The sequence below is a fragment of the Panicum virgatum genome, chromosome 5N (assembly GCF_016808335.1).
Source record: "Panicum virgatum strain AP13 chromosome 5N, P.virgatum_v5, whole genome shotgun sequence".
NCBI lineage: Eukaryota > Viridiplantae > Streptophyta > Magnoliopsida > Poales > Poaceae > Panicum > Panicum virgatum.
Window position 1 is genome coordinate 18,360,436 of NC_053149.1, and position 20,616 is coordinate 18,381,051.

Sequence of the window (20,616 nt, forward strand, 5' to 3'; positions counted from 1 at the left end):
TTTTCATTTCCAACTGTGATCCTCCTGATAATTTTATTTTCGCTCGTGCATTAGATGGGTACGGCAAACTGCAGCCTTGAAAAAAATAACTGTAAACCTTACGTCGATCTAAACAACTATATCTCTAGTTCAGAAATTTTCCATAAGTATGTATTAAACATATATGTTACAAGCGGTTTATTTTATCCTACAAGACTACAAACTTCAAATGCTATGGTTTTTGAAGGCGGAGCTGTACCAAGCAAACAGACCGAACAGCCTGATAACAAACTTGTAGTGATGACCTTAAGGACCGTAAAGATCTTTTATTATCCAGTATATCGGTCTATTCTAGTGTTTGGAAATATTAGTATAGAAATATCCTAATGTTTACATTAATTGTATATCTATATCTCTATACTATAAAGATCTAAACAATTGAAAATTTTTATTATTTAGATTGGGTCCATCGTATCCCTCACGACGACTCGGCCTGTCAGGTTTGAGGGAGGTGGGAAGAAATTGAATGTTAGAGGACGTTTCTGTTAAAAACTAATTTCCCTTTTCACTCGCGGCGATCCTGCCCGCCTGCGTACCCACCCGCCGCGCGCCACCGCCTCCTACCCTCCTCCCGCTTGCCGCGCCACCGCCTCCTCGCTCGCCGCCCGCGCGCACGCCGCCGCCTCCTCTGCTCCCGCTTGCCGCGCCACCGCCTCCTCGCGCTCTACCGCGGACCGCTCCACTCCCGTCTCCCGCTGCTGCCATTCGTCCTCTGCGCCGGCCTCCCCATCAAGATCCGCCTCGTGCAGAGCCGCCCGCCCGCCGGCAAGCAGCAGCAGCCGCCGCCGCCGCCACGTTCGATGCCGCAAGAAAACCACCGAGCTTGCGCTGGAGCGGCGGGCTTTGTTTCCTCGTCCCAGTCCGCGGATCCTGTGTGCGTCCCGCGAGTCCTCCCTGCCTGCGCGCAAAATCCCACCCGTGAGCTCCTTCCTGCACGCGCGCGGGAATCCGCTCCTCCCAGCTCGCCGGCGCCGTCTTCGAGGTCCTCCACCGTCCGCGCCTTTCCGGCCGCTCGCGCCGACGAGATCCTCTGCCGTCCGCCTCGCCGGTCCGACGTCTCCGCCCGCCGCCCCAACGCCGCCGCAACCTGATCCGACGCGCGGTGTGGCCGGGACACCGGCGTGCTGGCCGCGTTCCTCATGTCACTCGCCCTCCCCATCTACATCACGCTCGCGCTGCCGGCCGCCTTCCCCATCATCGCTCACCCTCGTGCAGCGCCCACCTCTCTCGCAGCAGATCCATGGGTGCCGGAGGCAGTGGACAAGGCCGCGCCTCCCATCACCATCTGCATAATCTCCTTCCCCTGACACCTGGTGGTAACAATAATAACCATGGACCGCACGTAGGGCGGCGCCGCGGCCTCGCTGGTTAATGGCGTGGTGTGCTCGGAGGAGGGTGTCCAGGGTGGCGGCTCACTCTACTGCGGTCTCACCTCGGTAGAGACAGCACTCGGCTCCGGGGTCAGCACGACGAGCAGCGGCTGCCGGCGTGATTTTCTTTTGGATGGCGAGGGCAGCCTTGGCAGCTGTCAGGCTTGCCCTGCTGCTCCCTAGGCGCAGGAACGGAAACATGCATTGATTTACTCGATGGTGAACCACCAGAATAGCATTGATTTGCTCGGCTGAAGCAATGGTTCTCCTCCTCTTCTTCATTGGAATGACTTTTGGTGGAGATGCCTTGCAATTCGTGGGTAAGCTTATAGGTGGCCAACTGGGCCGAGCCCGCTGGGCCAGCATGGACACGGCCCGAGAAAGCACGGCTCGAGAACGGCCCGGCCCGTGGGCGTTCGGGCCCGTGCCGTGCTCGTGCCTAGCACCGGGCCGTGCCTGGCCGGCGAAGCAGCCTGCGGCACTAGCACGGGCCCGGCCCGGTTAGTGGGCCGGCACGTTTGCAGCCCGTTTAAGCGCACAGCCTCCGCTCTCTCTCGCTCCGCTCCCTCTTCTCCCTCGCGCCGCCGCTATCTCTCTCTCGCGCCGCTCCTCTTCCGCGCCGCAGCGCTACTCCGCCCCTCCCGGCCGCCGCCGCAGCGCTGCTCCCTCGGCCACCGCCAATCGAGCCTCCTCTCTCCTCCGGTCCTCCCTCCATCCCTTCCTTAGCGACATCGACGGCCGGAGCCGAGACGGCGCGGCACGCGGGTCTGCATCCCCTCGACGGCTCGACCTCAGCTCGCTCGCCTCCATCCGCGCCTTCGCCGACCGCTTCCGCCGTCACCCCCGGCCGCCGCCGGTCGTCCGCCGCCGCCTGCGCCGCCGCGCCGCTCGGGCCCGGCATGCCCATCGGCACGGCACGGCACGCCAGCGCCCTCGCCGGGCCGTGTCCGGGCCGGGATGTCGGCACGGCGGCACTACGCGGCACGGCACGGCAGCGGCGCCGTGCCCCGGCGTGCCCGTACCGGCCGTGCTCGGGCCGTGCCCGTGCCGTGCGGCCCGGTTGGCCACCTATAGGTAAGCTGCAGCTAGCTTTCTTCAGTCCATTCCATCCCTGCCACCGCCTGCTCCATGGTTCTATGCCTCCTCCTCCATGCATGCTCACTATATGCTCCATGAAATGCCGGCAACCATCATCTTTCACACTGTGATGATAATTTTTGCCATCCAACAGGATTTTGTTTTCATTGTTTTGGCCACAACTAAAGCATCATAGCTGAATCTAGCGTGTCATTAATTTGCAAGGTATGGTGAATGAAGCATTAACTACAGAAGATAGTCCATTAGTTTTTCCATTTAACGGGCTGTTAAATCGTGATTTGTTCATTTTCTCTGAAGAAACTGGAAGCTAGGGACCTCTTGACACTCCAACAACATCATCCATGTTCTCCGGCTGTGAGAACATATGCAACAGCTGTGCACATAGTTAAGTTTAATTCCAGTAATGCTTTTAGCTGTTCCACTTGTTAGGTTTACTAATTGTACTTCATGGGGTTATTATAGTTATTGGCCTTGTTAGCTTTCCTGTACAGTTAAGATCGAAACAGAGTTTAGTTGATATTGATTGTTCCCAAGTAATATAAAAGTAGTCTGTAGAAGTTCTCACACTACCAAATGGGCAAATGCTGCCTTTATCACTCCATTTTGTAGGTATTAGTTCATAAGTTGGGACCGTACAGTGTGTTTCCCTATATTATCACTTGATATAATAAAGGCAATGATAGATTCTGCATCTTTAAGCTTCACTGAATTTCTGAAGAAAGTAGATTCTGGTCTTATGATCGAGTTTATGCATGTTCCAGGTTGTCATATTGTCAATAAAATTTACTTTATTTTGACCCTGAAAAGTTTTTTTTACATGCAGTATGAAGGGGATTGTCATGGTTTTATAGGTGTATTCGGGCATGATTAGAAGCATTCAATAGACATATTCTAGCTGCCTTCCTTTTAAGTCGATTTCTAAAAGCAGTTGCCAGTGACGATCCTGTAATCGCCGGGCCAAATGCCTATTGTTGATTACTTCGTTTAGTTTAGTATTAGAAAAGACAAAATGTGTGCCCATTAGAGTTGTCTGTCGGTAAGCATTAAGGCAGAGTGTCAGTAAGCATTTGGAGTTTTACTCATAGTTAACACCGGTTCAATATTGTTCCATCCACTGGAACGGTCCAGATCTACAACACATCATGGCTATGAGTGTTTGTTGTACCTGAACTTTTTTCTCAGATTAATCAGAGCATGTTTACCTTTATAATTTGTATTGGGACAAGAAAGCATAAGCTGTCGCTCTGATATGCATGGAGATAATGTCAAGAGTGAAGTTGTCTTAAACTCTTACCACTGTATTTTTAATATTCATGTAATTCTATTTATCTTTGTGCAGTATTTGTATTAAACCATGACAAGTTATTTATTCAGTTATCTATAAATGGCCTTGTGAGGGACATCTACAATCACCTAACTATAGTATTTTCTTGCTACTAACTTCGTATGAACCAACTTTTGTTTTTTATTACAGAGCCTGGGGAACTGTTAGTAGGTTATGCGAGCTGTGAAACTATAGCAGTCAACAAGTAGAGCTTTTTGGGAATTCAAATGATGTATTAGGTTCAATAGAATATGTGTGACAGTAAATGTACTCTTGAACCCTCGTATTGAATTACTTATGGAATTTCGCTCCAGACTGATCATTTTTTCAAAATATACTTGTCACTTGTATATCTTTAATTTACTAGTACTATAAAATTGATTGAGCAATAGTATAGGTAGTATACACGTGATTAGTATGAGTAGGTTAAGGATACTATAAAAAATATTAGCAGCATCAAAATATATTTATTTATCTATTTTTTTATCGGAGCTGCTAGCGCCCGGACGTCCAGGCGCTAGCGTCGGACGGTAGCAACCAGACCAAAAATTCCCGCCGCAACATTGCCGTATGTTGCATGCAACGTGACTGATTCCCCCAAAAGGAATTTTTCCCTGTCCTGGACCTCTGACCGCAGGAGCTCGTGCGCGAGCCCAGGACGACCTCCTCCTCCCCCGTTCCATGTTTTGAAGCCAAATCAGCTGCAACATGTCGCATCTACTGCAATCAATCGAGTTTCCCCCACCAGATCGGCCATATTACCGTCCTCCCCCACCAATTGTTGCAGCAAAACCTGCAGATCCACCCATGGCGATGGTGTCCGCCCGCTCAGGAGATTCGAGCACCGCCCATGGCGAATTAAAGTCTGCATCGATGTTTCAATCTCGCCGTGTTGAAGGAACCCCACGGGGGACGGGTGCTCCGACCCTCAGGGCAACATGCCCGCAGGTTAGATCTGCCCCCACCGCCTCGATTAGAACCTCCCATGTGTTTCTGATGTTTTGGAGGGTCTGCAGATGTTGAATTTCGGAGGATTTATTCCGTTTGTTTGATCCGTGTTGGAGTGCCCAGCACAGACAAATCATGTTTATTTGTTGTGAAACATGTAAAAGAGATAAATGCAATATCTGATTATATGATTTGCAACATGAACTCTGTAGGATCGTGGGTTCTCTGGGCAACGTGAGAGGCTGCAACAAGTTCAAGCAATTACAATGCAAGCCACCATGATGTTGTGGGGGCACGTGAATCCATGGAAGAAGAGGTAAGTTTAGGATTGCAACAATATAAATGTATTGCTTATTGGTGTTTAAGAAAAAATCTGTAAGACTAATTGCAACATCTTTGCGTAGGGTCATGGTATTGCTCAAACTGTGTCAGCAAACACTGATCATTGTTTTCAAGTAGAAATCGCTTCGGATGAGGATGTATACCATGAAGATGATGATGTGGTTTGCTCACAACCTGCGGTACCATGTGTTGGGATGGAATTTGACACAATAGATGAAGCAAGGAGGGTGTACAATGAATATGCATACAAGATGGGTTTTAGCATCAGGGTTGCATCACATAGAACAAGTCAGGTGACAAAGGAAGTTATTAGAAAGGAATTGAGTACTATACTAACGCGCCAGGAATTGGCGCGCGCTCATGCGTCGCGGGCCCACGTGGGCCCGGGGGGTACTGTTCATCATTTAAAAATAATAAAATGTACTGTCCATGTGGGCCGGGGGTACAGTTCATAATAAAAAATAATAAAAAGGTACTATTCATGTGGGCCCCACCTGTACTGTTCATAATAAAAAAATATAATTCGAAATTAAAAATAAAAAAATTAAAAAGTGGCCCCATGTGTTTAAATGTTTAGTTTTTTATGAAAAAAAATTATATACTACATTTACCTCTATTATATATTGGATTTTATTTTCACTTTGTGAACTCGCAAAATATAATTGAATCATACATTCATTTCTAACCCTATCATTTTTTCTACCAAAATTAATAATTAGTGTAAGCTAATCCATCAATTATATCTACTAACATACACAAAATAAATTCTTCTATGTACTATTTATACAGGGATGGGCCCTGTGTGTTATTTAGGTGTTACCCACATAATATTCAATTGGAATCCACCCACAAAATATATTTAATTATTTATTTACATGAAAACAATAACCATATTTCATACACTACGTCTACACGTGCTAGCCCCTACTACTTATTGGATTTTAATTCCACTTCATAAACTCGCAAAATATAATTATATGACAATCTATCAACTATACATATCACACTTCATTCAATACATCAACACGTTGCCAAAATATATCAGCACGATATTGCTTTAACTGTAATATACGATAATATATTTTTATTATTATTTTACATCAAATCTTTTGCTACAGACGCGCAAAGCGCGCCAACCTGCCTAGTTTGAATGTAATCATGCAAGGAAGCCAAATGAAGAGGGTGGAGACAACACCTCTGCTAGCACATCAACCAATGATCCCGCAACACAGAAGCCATTGAAGAAGAAAAGTGCATCAGCCGTATTGACAACTACATCGAGGAAGCGCAACACTATCAAGAAATATGATTGCAGGGCCCACATGGCTGTTGGTCTGCATGATGTAAAGTGGAAAGTCATTGTCATGCAACCTGAACATACTCATCCATTAGTGAAAAAACTTGGGAGGAGAAAACTGCTAAGGTCACATCGAAGCATTTCCTGGGCTGATTATGAGTCGTTGAAAACCCTACACCATAGGAACATCAGCACCACACAAATCATGGGGATCCTTGCTGACTTCAATGGTGGAATAGGCAACCTTACATTCAGCACCAAGGATGTTTCGAACATGAGAACAAACCTGCGAGGTGGGCTGAATTTCAGGGATATGGATGCAACTTTAGAATATTTTCAGAAGCTACAAGCTGAGAGTCCATCATTCTTCTATGCAGTCATGATTGACAGTGGTAATGCTGTTAGAGGTATGTTTTGGGTTGATGGTAGGACAAGGGAACTATACAAGACCTTCAGGGACTGCATATTCTTTGATACAACCTTCTGCACAAACAGATACGACATGCTCTTTGCTCCGTTTGTTGGGATAAATAATCACTTGCAAAGTATACTACTTGGGTGTGCCTTGCTTCCAGATGAAACTACAGAAACATTTGTTTGAGTGTTGCAAGCACTAAAGGAGGCGATGGTTGGCCTGGAACCAAGAAATATAATGACAGATCAAGACAAGATAATGAAAGCTGCAATAGAGCAAGTGTTCCCTAATGCAACACACAGATGTTGCAAGTGGCATGTGCTAAGCAGGCAACAGAAAAGTTTGCTTGGTTGATTGGCAATGAAGAAGACTTTGCCAAGGAGTTTGACTACTGTGTTAATCATACTGAAACAATAGATGAATTTGAGATGTTATGACATAAGCTAGAAGACAAATACAACTTGCAAGAGAATGAGTTTTTCCAAAGTATCTCTTCAACAAGGACAATGTGGGCACCTGCATACTTCAGAACATCTTCTCTTTTACCGGCACAATAGGAAGGTCGGAAAGTATGAATTCTTTATTCAAGAAAGTGGTGCACCCACAAGATTCAGTGTTGCACTTTGTGAGCCAGTATGAATATATCATGGATACCAGAGCCGAGAGGGAGAATGTGGAAGGATGTAGAGGGGAAATTTCAGATCCGCTGCTCTGGGCAATTTACAACATCGAAAAGCAAGCTGCCAACTTGTACAGTCGCAATGTATTCTCCAAATTTCAGGAGCTGCTACGTGATTCAAAAAAATCAGGATGGGTGATGTTGCTGAAGATGATCATGGTTTGACAATTCAGATACGAAACCCAAATTCTAGCAGAGTATGTAACGTTTCAGTTAGTAAGGATGCAACTTCATATTCGTGCTAATGCAACATGTTCGATAGAGATGGTCTCCTTTGTCCCAATATTCTGAAAGTTTTTACCAACCGAGACATCCAAGAAATTCCAGATAAATATTTGCACAAAAGATGGTCAAAAGAGGTGACAACAAAGATTCCAGAACATCTCTCAGGTCCTGATCCATGTTTTGGTGTTCCATGCACGAACAAGCTAAGGTACAATGCATCGTATAGGAAAATGACAGGACTAGCAGCGAAGGCATGTTCTAATACAGAAAAGTACACAGTTGCTTCAGCTGGGATTGATGAGTTGCTATAGCTTGTAAAGGCAGCAGGAAATCCAACAAATGTATAGCCGAGTGAAGCACAAGTTGTTGGGACAGAAAATATGTTGGGGGTGGGGGGCAGCAATCTTCAAGTGCTGAAGAACCCTCCAAGGGCAAGCCATAAGGGGCATCCAAAAGATAAAGTGGACGGGAAAAAGTCAATCATGTTGCAAGCAAAGGAGAAGGCGATGAAAAAGAAGGGGACAACAAAGAAGAAGCCAAAAGTTCCACCATGCTCCTATTGTCATGAAGATGGTCACAGTGTTCAAACTTGCAAATATGGCATCAGCTGAACAGATACTCAAGGAGCTTAAGCAAACTGAGCTGAAGTTGTAGTTTCGATTCTTAATCAATTGTTTTTACCATATATGTTTCAACAAATAGTTTTGTCATTTGGAATAATATACTTGTACAATGCCTTTTCTTGAAAATGGTACAATGCCTTTTTTTGATCCAAGGAAATTCAGTTTGTAAATCGCATTTGGAAGCACTTTTGGTCGTGCAACATTTCATATTGTGTAATGAAACAGAAAAATTTTAGTACGGGAGCATAATATTTCTGAGATAAAATGAATGTATTCAATTGCAACAGTTGGTTGTATTCAATTGCAACAGTTGGTGAGATCTGCTGCAACAACCAGAGGGGACTGTTGCAACATTTGTTTAATATTGTATTGGAGATCGAAGTATATTTTGAAAATGGATATGTCAACATTACATTGCATCATTTGAAACAAGTCAAAAGTAAAAAAGAGACCACACAAAGATAGTTGGGACTGCTCTAACATAAAAAGTATGGTAACATCTGAAAACAATATCTGCGACATCTTAGAGCAGCTACTACAACATGGTTCACAAAGATAGTATGTTTGACATGCTGAAGCTGATGTTAACATATCACAACCCATGACATCCAAAACATGTTAACATAGTTCACTGAGACATGCTACTATCTGTCCACGGAGCAGTTACAAAAGCCATGTGCTACTAACTACCAAACATCTACTTGCTAACACTATCATTTGGCAATTAATCTTGGACAAAATGCTTTTCAACAAAATCTGATGTGTTGACTTCATTCATCGGGGACAACAGCAATCCTCCCATGGCATACTTCCGGTAGTCTCCAATCATACTCTGCAGGAGAAATAGAAAAAGGCTAAAAAATTAACATGTTACGAATAATAATCTAACATGTCAAAATGACAGGCAAGAAAGGGAAAAAAATAATACCGATTCACATGCAACATCCATCTTCTTTCCATTCCAAGATTCAATGTACAACATAGAATAGACACCACAATCATTCCTTGTATAAAAAATATATATATTATTGAGGTGATCATGAGCAAAAAAAAAAAGCCATTCTTCATATGAGCAATAAATTGATGGCCAAAGATACATACAATGTATGTTGGTGCGGGAACTCTGTAGGATATTTGTGCACAAATTGGGACACATCCTCTTTAAAAATTTGCAATTCCAGTGCAGCCTTTGAAAAGTTTGCAACCTGAGTGGGACAAAAAATGATGGTTGCACCATGGAAAAATCTTGGGGGGAGAAAATAAATCATGGATACGGGAAAAAAAGGGCAACTGGTAATTACCAGGTTGTTGGAAGCCTCATAACATGGAATAATAGTTGAGCCATTTATAGAATTGAAGAAGTTGATTTGCTTCAAAAATATGTTGATGCATGTGACAACCCAATGCTGTTCTTGCACAATGGGGAAAAAAGCTGCACAAATAGCAATCTAGTTGACCACATGCATATCTCAGAAAAAGAAGGTAGGTTCAGAACTTATAGAGAAAAAGAAAAAGATGAATGTAGTACCAAATCCATTTTTGATAAGTCCCATGTTTTGTTCAACCTTGTAAGCTCCTTCTTGCAAGTTTCACTTTTGAAAGTTGCACGATCAACTATAAGCTGCCCCTATAAACAGAAAAAAAAAATATTATTATGCAACATTGCAGATGCATAGTAGGATAAAAAAAAGTTGAAAAAAAGGATGAGCAAAAGTTTAAAAACTTACCGTGATGGAGGAAAACACATATTTTTTGACAACACTATCATCTTCCTTACGAATTTCAGCTTCATCAAGATTGAATTGGTAGGTCCATAAAGACAGCACATTGTTGTCAATTTTGCCCCTTTGCTTGAATGACTCATAGAACTCATCATATGAGACGTAGTAGCCAGCAATTTGAACAAATGGTGGCCTGAGAAAAATTGTTTGACATGTGCCACATACAGAAATAAGTCTTGGAACATGATGAGCCTATGCAACATCCAACTTAATAAAATTGTGCAACATTTATCATTCAGCTGTGCAACATATAAAAAGAATATCACTGGAAATGGGCACAAGAGTAGGAGAAGGGAAAAAAACTCACTCATCATTTTTTTTTCATCTGACCCACTCGCTTCTTTGAGTCATAGCTTTCGGGTCAAATATTTGTTGTAGGCCACCTTAGACTCTTCATCAAGCTTTACCTCCTTGGGTTTCTTGCCAAAGTTGGGATTGACAGCAGCCCTCTTCCTCCTATTTTTCTTCTCTCGTGTGCTTGTACCGCTGCTTTTAGGAATATTTTCAGTGAAGTTTGCATCCTCTGTAACCAAAAGTAGGTAGGACAAATGTCAAAAACAGCAGGAATGGATGCTAAAAAAACTACAAAATTGCACAAAAAAGGAAAAGCACCAGCAATGGAGGCAGGTAGGGGAGTAGAGTCTGCAGCACTAATCATATGGGGCAGCATAATCAGACACAAAATTAAAGTTGACTGCATGATCGATCTACTACTGCTAGCATAATCAGACACAAAACTAAAAGTCAAATAAAACCTAAACCCTAGCAAAAAATGTTGCGGCATGATCTCATAGCATGAAAATGGAAGGCGTGAAAATGAATACTCACTCGGAGGCTTTGGGGCCTTGCTCATCTTCTCTGGAACCAGTTCGCTAGGGTCGCCGCCTTCGCCTGAAGCCATCCCCGCGGTCTTCGGGTTCCGTGACCGTCGAGCACGAGTGCGTGACGCTGGTCCCTTCCCTGCACCCCGCTCGATGTAGAGGTGTTCTTCTCGCCGGAGCTCCTCGCGGCCGGTGGAGAGCGTGAGGACCGCGCTGCTGGAGGAGAACAGGAGCGCCGCGCGGTCGGCGAATCCCGTGCGAGCTGAGCGCGGGTGCGAGTCGCGCTCCCCCACTTCTCCGCATCAAGCTGGCGCGTGCCGGTGGGATCCGCTGCCGCCTGCCTTCTCGTCCGCCGGGGAAGCTGCATCATTGGGGGAAGGGGCGCGCGTGACTGGTTGCGGAGCGGTGGCGGAAATGGCGGCGGCGGAGCTCGTTGGGGGTGGGGGAGGGGGGGAGGGGGCGGAAATGGCGGCTGCTGAGCGCGTGGGGGGTGGGGGCGACGGGGATAAAGCGGCGCGGCTCATTTGATCCGTTGGATGGAGCCTGTTGTATTGGACGGTGCGGGATGCGTCCGATTGAAAATTGATGCATCGGACGTCTGGTAGTTAGCATTATGGATTTTTTATTTGCATCTCTTCATTTTCATTTATAATTAGAAATAATAACAAATCACTTTTATTAGAACACATCCAGCCGTCCGCCTTTACTTAATAAATTGTCAATATTGGAAAAAAATATTCTCCAGCAGTTCTCCAATACCCCTTTTCTCTGATAATTATTGGTTTGTCCCACTATTTTACATCAACTTTCCTCAAATAAAATGAGAATCTCGGCTCTCCCAATACGTTAGTTGTATTGCAATGAAATTATTGGGAAACTGTACAAGCATCTTCACCAATAATCCATAAAAATTGTATTAGAATATCTTAATAATATTTTATTGGGATATGTTTATTATGTTAGTGTTGATCTCATACGACTCGGCCCAATAACCAAGTTGGGCCCTGATCGCGCTCTGATCGGTGCGCACAACCCAAACATGGTTGGTGTGCCCCTGTCGTGCACCGCCATAAAAGGGAAAGGTGGGGACCAGGGGCAAAATTCCTGAGGTTCGCCTGAACACACTGAGACCCTAGCGATCTAATCCAAGCAATGCTGAAACGACGGGAAGCCCTCCAGCCCTTGTTTCGCCGTCGCCACCAAGACACCGCTGTCGCCGCCTCTGTGACATCTCCCCCGCCAACTTTGACCTCCGCGGCGGCGCCTTTGTAGGCGACAGCGGCTACCACCATACTTTTTCCCTCAGTTAAGCACTTTACCCTCTCGATCTACCCCTAGATGATCTCTAGTTTCTACAATATTAGGATTGCTGGAGATACTCCTAGTGAAAGGTTAGATCGCATCTACTACTATATACCACTAAATGGTTGTATCCTATAGTGTAGAAGACCTCAAAACCATAATGGTACGCTGAAAGCAGTGGAGCTGTAGGTTTATCCGACAGGTTAGCTCGTTTCATCTAGGTCTGCTAGTGGGGTGGTTGAAACAGATTTTATGGGGTATATTTTGATGTGGACTATGTTTGGAAGGTCAAATAGGTTGTATTAGGTCATGGAGCGGGACAGAGCAGGTTCTATATATGTAGAGATGTTGGTTGGGGCGGTTTGGAATAAATGTATTTTTAGTGGAATGACCACATTAATCAAAAGTTGAACCCTAATCTCGGGTTCACATAATTGGTTGGAATTTATTAGAGATGACTTACACTAGTAAAAAATCGATTTACTGTGACCTTTTTTTAGCACCTCTAAGACAGGCACAAAAAATAACCGCCTCTGTTAGTGGCCAGCATGAACAGAGGCAGTCGTTTCTTATAAACTGAGGTGGTTATAGAAACCGCCTCTCAAAATACATTAACCGAGGTGGTTACCATTAAATCGACTGCCTAAGTTAATAGACTAGCTCAGTTAAAACTCATATAAGCCCAGTATTGCGAACGGTCGTAAACCATAACCCTACTCTCTCTCTCCCTCCCTCCCGTCTCATGTGTCGGCCGTTCCTCTCTCCCTCCTCCCACTCCATCTCCCTTTCCACCGCCGCCGCCCCTCTCTCCCTTCTCCCACTTCCTTCGTGGCAGCGGGACATGGCACGCGGCGGGCACGGCGGGCGGCGCTCGGAGCCAGCGCGCGGCAGGCGAGCGGGTGCGGAGCGGTGAGTAGCGGCCGGATCCGGCCTTCCTTGGTGGTGGCGGTTCGGATCCACGAGAAGGAGGGGCGGCGGCGGCTCTGGCGCGAGCAGGAGGGAAGATAGAGGGAGGGAGGAGGAGGGATCAGCTCCGCGCGGCGGCAAGCGGCGAGTCCTCATCCTCACCTATCCCCTTCACTGGTGGTGGCAGCAGCCTCAGGCAGTGGCAGCAGCGGCCTCGGGCGGGCGGCATCGGCCATGCACGGCGACGGGCGATAGCGACGGCAATCGATGGGCTTTTCCTTTTTTTTGTTTCTTTATTCGATTAACAGTGGCGGACAGGCAACCACATCTGAAAATGCTTCATTTACAGATGTGGTTCTGCTTGCCCACCTCTGAAAATGTTTTTCAACCGCCTCAAAAAAGAATATTGTAGTAGTGTTAGTGTGACTTATAGATACTCTGCGCAAAACAGTATGACTATATATATAAATATGGATTCCGCGTTGAGAGCCGGATCCTAAAATTAGAAACCACACATTCACACTATAATTATCGAAATTGACTGAAATTTGATGGAGATGACTCAGTATGACTGGCAGCTACTCTATGCAAAGCAGTGTGGCTAGATCTACATGTAGGCTCCACGTCAAGAACGAAGCTATTGTATATATAGTTAAATATGGATTGAGATTTTAATTAGCAGATCTTGTCATACCCATGAGTTTAAGGGCGTGTTTAGTTCGTGAAATTTTTTGGGTTCGGCTACTGTAGCACTTTCGTTTTTATTTAGTAATAGTGTCCAATCATGGACTGATTAGGCTAAAAAGATTCATCTCATTATTTACAGCTAAACTATGCAATTAGTTATTTTTTATAATATATTTAATGTTCCATATATGTGTCCAAAAATTTGATGTGACGGAAAATCTTGAAAAAAATTTGGAACTAAGCATGGCCTAAGTATCAAATGAAATGTCTCTGGGTAAAGGGTAGGTTTAGCCCCATTAGTAGGCCGAGTTTCATCCTTGAGTCGCCCGTGTCTCGAAACAATTCATCGTTGGTTTGGTCCCGAATGCTCAATTTGGTGGCGTATATTGGGAGATATTGCAGAGCTGGTAGCGATTAAAGCCGTGTCCTTTGGTGAGGAAAGCTCCCTTTCCAAACAACCCGACGACGACCTCCTAGCCTCTTCCCTTTCCATGCAATTGCAATTGGATCAAAAAATTTCAAGTGAAACAAATAATAAATTCTCTAATAACCGAGTTAAACGAGGCTATTCACTAAGATGCTTGAGAGAAAAACTGATGACGTTTTAACCATGCTTATACGAGAACGAATTACTCCTACTCACTTATGTCAACCTGAAAATTATATAAAGTAACCCTTAATTTACATCCAAATTGTTCACATATATATTTTCATGAGTAAAATGCATTAGAGGTCCACCAACTTGTAAGGGTGTGCTATTTAGGTCCACAAACTCCAAAAGTGTATTTTTAGATTCATCAACTTGTAATTCGTGTCGCTTAGGTCCCAACTATGAAAATGTATTTTTAGGTCCTTAAACTTGTAATTTGTCTCACTTATGTCCATAAACTCCGAAAGTGCATTTATAGGATCATGAACTTCATCTATGAGCAATCGTGTGGCTATAGACCCTTAAAGATTGCCCCAATATTGCTGTCCATGAACCAGTTGACTCAAGTCTAATGTCATCACAACATTTTTTTGCTACAACACCTTGCACCATCATATCCGGCCACCCACGCCACGGAGAATATAATATCCCCTACCATGGTACACAAGTTATTGAGTCCATTTATAACCTCCTCCATCTTTCTAAAGCAATCACCCCTACTCTCCACCCATGTTACGAGGTTATATCTAGATCTAAGATCCAGAACTCACCAATGACAGTCCGAAAGCCCTATTTAAATCCCAATACATATCAATAACCTCCAAAATAAATCTTTCATCCCACCTCTCCTAAATCTTTGATCCCAACTCCCCCTCTATGCACTAGATTTGAAATTGGGGCTCAAATTTTAGCATTCCAACAAAACTCCAGCAATGTGTGGGAACCATGTAGATTCATGTTGGTGTGATATCAGTGCATGAATGCTAGGTGGAGGGGTATGGACTTAGGTGACACAAATTACAAGTTTATGAACATAGGAATGAACTTTCAGAGTTCGTGGATCTAAATGACACAAATTACAAGTTATGAATCCAGAAATACAATTTTGAAGTTAATGGACCTAAATGACACTTTCCTATAAGTTGATGGACCTCTGGTGCATTTTACTCTATTTTCATTTTTTCCATCGTAGAAGATGATCTAAATTAACTCTACGATATCCAGATTACCCGCCGATCGATTGGGCAAGTGGTGCCGCGCCAAGGCCGCAGCGATGCATATCGCTTCTTATCTTGCTCGCTCGCGCACGGTCCCCCACACGCGGCCGGGGCGCCCGGCCTCGGCCGGAGCCACTATTGTCGGCTGCGGCGCTGGCGTCCCGGCGCGTTTCCGGTTCACCGGGCTGGAAGATCTCGCACGCCGCCGTATCCCCCGTTCGCACTCCCACCCGGGCCGACCCGGCGCCGCGTAGCCATGTGTGTCAGTGTGTGTGGCCAAGCCCCGGCCCGCAACTGTAGCAGCGCTGGCCCCGGGTTCTTTCGCTCAGCCAACAGCGACCGTTTCCAGCCGGCGGCTCGGTCGCCACCTCTCGGCGGCACCACCTCCCTTCCTCTTCCTCCTAGCAGAAGCTTATCTTTTTGAAATAAGAAATTTAGGAGAAGTTTATCGATGCGAGCGAGGACCATCACGAGTTCCTTGCGTTCCAAAAGGGCCCCAGCCTGCTGCCTGCGCCTCCACGCGCACAACACAAAGCTCCCACCCCGTCTCGAATCCGTCTCCGAGTTTCGTCGGTCCAGACCCCGGGGTGCCGCGCGCCCTTGTGTTCTGAACCTCCTCACCTACCTCCCCTCCGCTCCGCTCCTCCGGCTATATCTTCTTCTCGTCGGTGGCTGTGAATTTCTTTCTAGGTACAGGTCCGGAAAAGCGAATTGCCTTCCTCCTCTCGCCTCTTTCTCTACTCCCTGGATTTTCCCCCCTTCACGCAGCAGGGGTTCTATATATAGGCTCGGTTTTTGCCTCGCAGGGTTGAGAGTTCGTTGTTGTCGGAAGGGGAGCTGAGCCTTGGACTTGGAGATGGCAAGCTTCAGTGAAGAGAAGAGAGCAGCTCCGCAGAGGGACGAGGTACTGTACTTCCACTCATCTCGATCCCCATGCTGCATGATCCATGTCTGCTGTTCTCCTCCTGAAAAGAAAATACAGGAGCCCAGGCCAGAACTGTTCCATTTTCTAGCTAGAAATATGCTACCAACTATCCGCTTATAAATTCAGAGTGTGAAATACATATCATCCTGCTGTGTCGTCACCATATAGACCTCCCGTTCTCGTTCTTGCTTCGATTTTTTTTTTTGGTTCCTAGCGTGCGTCCCCATGTTTTGACCGAGAAGCACAATTTAGGATACTTCCTTTTCTTTTTCTTTTTGAAAAGTAATCTGCAATAGAAATTTGCTATTCCAAAAAATGCTCATCATCAATTCATCATACCGTGGCGCCACTGGGTATTTGCATTGCATACCGTGGGTCCGGGATGAAGATTCAAGGTGGATTTCAAACTTATATATACAAGACTAATTCTCCCGGTTATTGGTTGTAACTGAACAAATATCTTATTCGCCTTGGTCCGTGCGTTTGATTTCCCGTCAGAGAAAAAGAAAACGTCACGTGCCGTTTCTTCCACAAAGGTCGTAGTATGATATTGAAACCGAAGAGGAGAGGACGGCGCCAAGTTGGTCTTCCCTCTTGCTGTTTAGGTTTTCCACACAAGAATTCAGACGCCGCGGGCCGCCGTCCATTAGTTGAACGGAATATCCCGTGGGGAATGATGCCTCCAGGCACTTGAGACCTTTCTAGGTCAACCTGGAAAAAAAATCACAGTATTTCGACTTGGGCGGATTCTGGCCTCGGGTTTCAGTTGAGCTGCTGCCGACCAAGAACTTTGGTCCACACCTAAAAGCCCTAGAGTAAAAGGACATGCGTTTTTTTTCCATAGAAGTTGCACCAGCAGGCTATTAAATCCCCAGTGTTGATTCAGTCCAATGGCTTTGTTTTATGACTCCAGTGACACCAAATATCTTTACTCGTGACAGAAGGGGGGATGGAAAAAACTAGATGTTTTTTCTTTCATTCCAAAAGCAGAGCTCGTAGCTTGTAGAAGAGAGCAAAGCTTTTGGCTTTCGAGGTGATCAGATAACCTTGAAACGTTTAATTTTTCTCTAGAGACGTGAGCAGAAACTGGTATTAGCCTATCATCCTAATTGTTTCTTGGATTACAAAACAAAAGGTGTCAGCAAAGCCACGAAATCATCCACCGCACAATACAATTATTGGCCGACCAAAAACCTTCCCCCTCAGAGTTCATCTGCCAGCAGCCAATGCAAGTTGGCTTCCCAGTGTGGCCAGAAATAGTCGAGGGGCCACTGTGGCCAGAAGGGAAGGAAAACCGCAGCTCGGCCGGATCTGGGTTTCCCCCTGTTGCTGTCGACAGCGGCGCTGCCGTTTTATATGAGCACGTGGGCTAAATTATTGGCCGGAGGGTGTCGAGGTCGGAGTGCCCCGTACGCACGATGGTTTCACGACGTGATATCGCACCAGATTTCTGATGTGATGTTCAGCTAACTGCTGCCAGTAGTACTAGGCTGCAGCAGTTTTGGAAGGAAGTCTGAAACCGTCTCATCTGCATGCTCATGCTCATCCAAGAGCTGAGCTGAGCTGAAGTGACGAGCTGCGACGGTGACTATTCGCCCGTCTAATTTTCTTGTGGTCGCAGGCACCTTCCCGGAGCAAGTACGGCGGCATTTCGCCGAAGAAGCCCCTGATCAGCAAGGTACGCTGATGTCACGCGCATCTTAATGAACCTGAACGTTAGCAAGGAAACCATCCGAGATCATCGAGGAATTCTTCCAACGTGTTTTTTTTTCCTTTCAGGACCACGAGCGCGCCTACTTCGACTCGGCAGATTGGGTCCTCGGCAAGGTAACCAGAGGAACAGATCAACCAGCGAACGCAGCTGCAGAAATCCATGCGATTCTTTGCTCGCGATGGCTCACGATCACTCCCTCCCTGTTTGTTTGTTTGTTTGTTTTGGGCAGCACGGCGCGAGCAGCATCAACGGCGCGACGGTCCCGGCCGCCGAGCCCCTCAAGCCCAAGCTGCAGGTACGTCAAAATGAAAAACAAAAAAAGGTTGAAAAGGCTTCGGCTTCCTCAATCACTCCTCAACTCAAAAAGCACTGACGGGCGCCTCTGTTTTTTCGTCTCCGAAGCGGACGGCGTACCACCAGCTCCCCCCGCGAAGGCCGGCGTGCACGTCGGAGTAGCTGGCGCGCGGCTCCCCTGTCCCGTCGCGTCGGCGGCGTCGCTGCTGCTACTGCTAGCTCGTGATGCGCAGGCGGAACGGTGCTGTGGATGTGAATGTGATGAGCGATCACTCACACTATAGGGAGCCAGGATCCGTGGAGTTGGGGCCAATTGGGTTGTAAATACGGGGACGCATGCTGTCAGCCTGTCACTGCTCAGCAGTGTGGAGCTATCTGAAATGAAGTGATCGGTGCACCCGGCGTCTCGTCTTCACTCTTCAGTCTTCGTTTTGGTTTCTGCTGCTTCTTCAGTGTAATCGCGTCTTCAGCCTTCGCCATTGTAGTAGAGCTTAGGCTCAGGTACGCGCGCCGCGGGCTGCCGGGCTGCCTGGCCTTTGCTGTCGTTTTGAATGGAACTGCGGCCTTTTTTCTATTTTTATATTTTTTAAAAATATTTTTTACAGAAATATATTTTTGGTTTCACAATTTACAGTTTTATACCCCTACCGCCTGCAATGTAACAGCTTGCAATATATTTGTGTGTACAAAACTAAGTATATTATGTATATATTATGTCTAGATGTCTTGTTTAATTAGTTGGCAGTACGTATTTCTCTCGAATTTGGTTGTAACGAATGAAACCTTCAATGTAATATGTTATGTGGTATTTTGTTTAACGTTCTATTTATATTTCGTTTATTGTATCTTATGTGGTATTGTATCATAGAGCCACACGAGGTTCAAGATTCACAAATAAATATAATCATTGCAATCAAACATAGCAAACATATAAATATTGCAATTAAAGGTACATGAGGTCTGTCGTCCCGTCACAATTTATATCACAATCTAAAACCGATGAACATCATATGTTATAGATCATGTCATGAAATCATATAGGTCGTCATCCCAGTTGACAGATGGTGGTGTTGCAGGTGGTGTAGCGTGACTTGACGAACCTCTCGACTTTCCCTTTCTCGCTTTTCTGGTTTTAGGTTATGTACAGGGGGACAAACATCATGTGTTGGAGGCCATGGTTTTGGGGGCATGAAGTCATCCATATCGTCATCCCAGTTAACACAAGTTGGTGCTTGAGGTGGTGCAGCATGACTTGACGAACCTCTTACCTTTCCCTTTCTCTCTTTTCTGGTTCTAGGTTCGTGTAAGGGGGAGGAATATCATGTATTGGAGGCCATGGTTTGGGGGGCATGAAGTCATCCATATCGTCATCCCAGTTAACACAAGTTGGTGCTTGAGGTGGTGCAGCATGACTTAAGGAACCTCCGGTCATCTGTTCTTGCGGACGCCAAGAACTATCACCCGAAGATCTTCTCTACCTCCTTCGTCTAGTTTGCGGCATAAGTCCACCGAAGATACATACCAGTTTACGGAAATTTGGTATCGATTTGTTAATCAACTCCGTGTCCTCGGGATAATCCTAGCATATAATTACACAATAATTTTACTATTTCGTAAATATAGATTACAAATGACGGATGGGATTAGAACTGAATAAGAGTTATCTTAATGTGCATCTCATACACCTCTGACCGCATCCATATCTTACAAGTATTTTGTAAGAATCCAATAACATTATGATGATTCGCTAGTTCACATACCCTCATATATATCTTCCGACGTTCTAGCAGGTGTTCCTTTACATCTTGCGTTGTAATACCTCGAAATAATGTGAAATCTTTAAACTCAACTAATTTTGACAACACGATCTCTATCGTACCATCCGCTAATACATCCAACTTCTTATTGATTACAAGATGTGTTATGATCTCAAGTATTATACTAGATTTTTCTTCGGTCCATGAAAATCCTCCAAAATTGGAAGCAGCCATTGTCTTATGCTGCAATATTTAGAAACAAGTTTAATACTATATTTCACTATCCAAAATTTAATTCTATTTTAATTTATAATTAATTTAGAAACAAGTCTGTAATAAATTGAAATTTTAATACTGAAATGAAAATTTAATACTATAGCATTAATTAAATTAAATTGCTTTACAATATTAATGGATTCATA

At 45.3% G+C, this 20,616-nt stretch overlaps 3 protein-coding genes across 11 annotated transcripts; 2 read left to right on the top strand and 1 right to left on the bottom strand.

The window, feature by feature from the left end:
* The first annotated feature begins 639 nt into the window (after window positions 1-639).
* Window positions 640-8,598, top strand: LOC120673751 (protein FAR1-RELATED SEQUENCE 5-like). 4 transcript variants are annotated; one of them, XM_039954747.1, is made up of 7 exons: window positions 640-1,729; window positions 2,484-2,711; window positions 2,805-2,891; window positions 3,331-4,779; window positions 4,992-5,095; window positions 5,184-5,441; window positions 6,267-8,598. In XM_039954747.1, exons 5-7 carry the CDS (start codon window positions 5,084-5,086, stop codon window positions 7,017-7,019), a joined length of 1,023 nt encoding a protein of 340 aa, XP_039810681.1. In that variant the 5' UTR covers window positions 640-1,729; window positions 2,484-2,711; window positions 2,805-2,891; window positions 3,331-4,779; window positions 4,992-5,083; the 3' UTR covers window positions 7,020-8,598. The 4 variants fall into 4 exon arrangements, with proteins under 4 accessions (XP_039810681.1, XP_039810680.1, XP_039810679.1 ...); XM_039954746.1 differs by having other exon boundaries at window positions 2,641-2,711; window positions 2,805-4,779; XM_039954745.1 differs by having other exon boundaries at window positions 2,641-4,779.
* Window positions 8,599-8,800: 202 nt separating this feature from the next.
* LOC120673752 lies at window positions 8,801-11,413 on the bottom strand. 4 transcript variants are annotated; one of them, XR_005674831.1, is made up of 8 exons: window positions 10,970-11,413; window positions 10,449-10,664; window positions 10,088-10,274; window positions 9,889-9,987; window positions 9,662-9,792; window positions 9,462-9,565; window positions 9,289-9,364; window positions 8,801-9,192 (listed from the first exon to the last, which is right to left on the bottom strand). XR_005674831.1 is itself a non-coding variant. In XM_039954749.1 (4 exons), the coding sequence occupies exons 1-4, from the start codon at window positions 9,911-9,913 to the stop codon at window positions 9,085-9,087; spliced, it is 540 nt and encodes a 179-aa protein (XP_039810683.1). In that variant the 5' UTR covers window positions 9,914-10,006; the 3' UTR covers window positions 8,801-9,084. The 4 variants fall into 4 exon arrangements, 1 of the variants encoding a protein (XP_039810683.1); XR_005674832.1 differs by lacking the exon at window positions 9,662-9,792; XR_005674830.1 differs by having other exon boundaries at window positions 9,462-9,792.
* A 4,453-nt stretch (window positions 11,414-15,866) lies between these two features.
* Window positions 15,867-19,144, top strand: LOC120673753. 3 transcript variants are annotated; one of them, XM_039954753.1, is made up of 6 exons: window positions 15,867-16,200; window positions 16,311-16,408; window positions 18,051-18,107; window positions 18,209-18,256; window positions 18,373-18,438; window positions 18,546-19,144. In XM_039954753.1, exons 2-6 carry the CDS (start codon window positions 16,361-16,363, stop codon window positions 18,597-18,599), a joined length of 273 nt encoding a protein of 90 aa, XP_039810687.1. In that variant the 5' UTR covers window positions 15,867-16,200; window positions 16,311-16,360; the 3' UTR covers window positions 18,600-19,144. The 3 variants fall into 3 exon arrangements, with proteins under 3 accessions (XP_039810687.1, XP_039810685.1, XP_039810686.1); XM_039954751.1 differs by having other exon boundaries at window positions 15,874-16,194; window positions 18,546-19,111; XM_039954752.1 differs by having other exon boundaries at window positions 16,193-16,408.
* The last annotated feature ends 1,472 nt before the right edge of the window (window positions 19,145-20,616 follow it).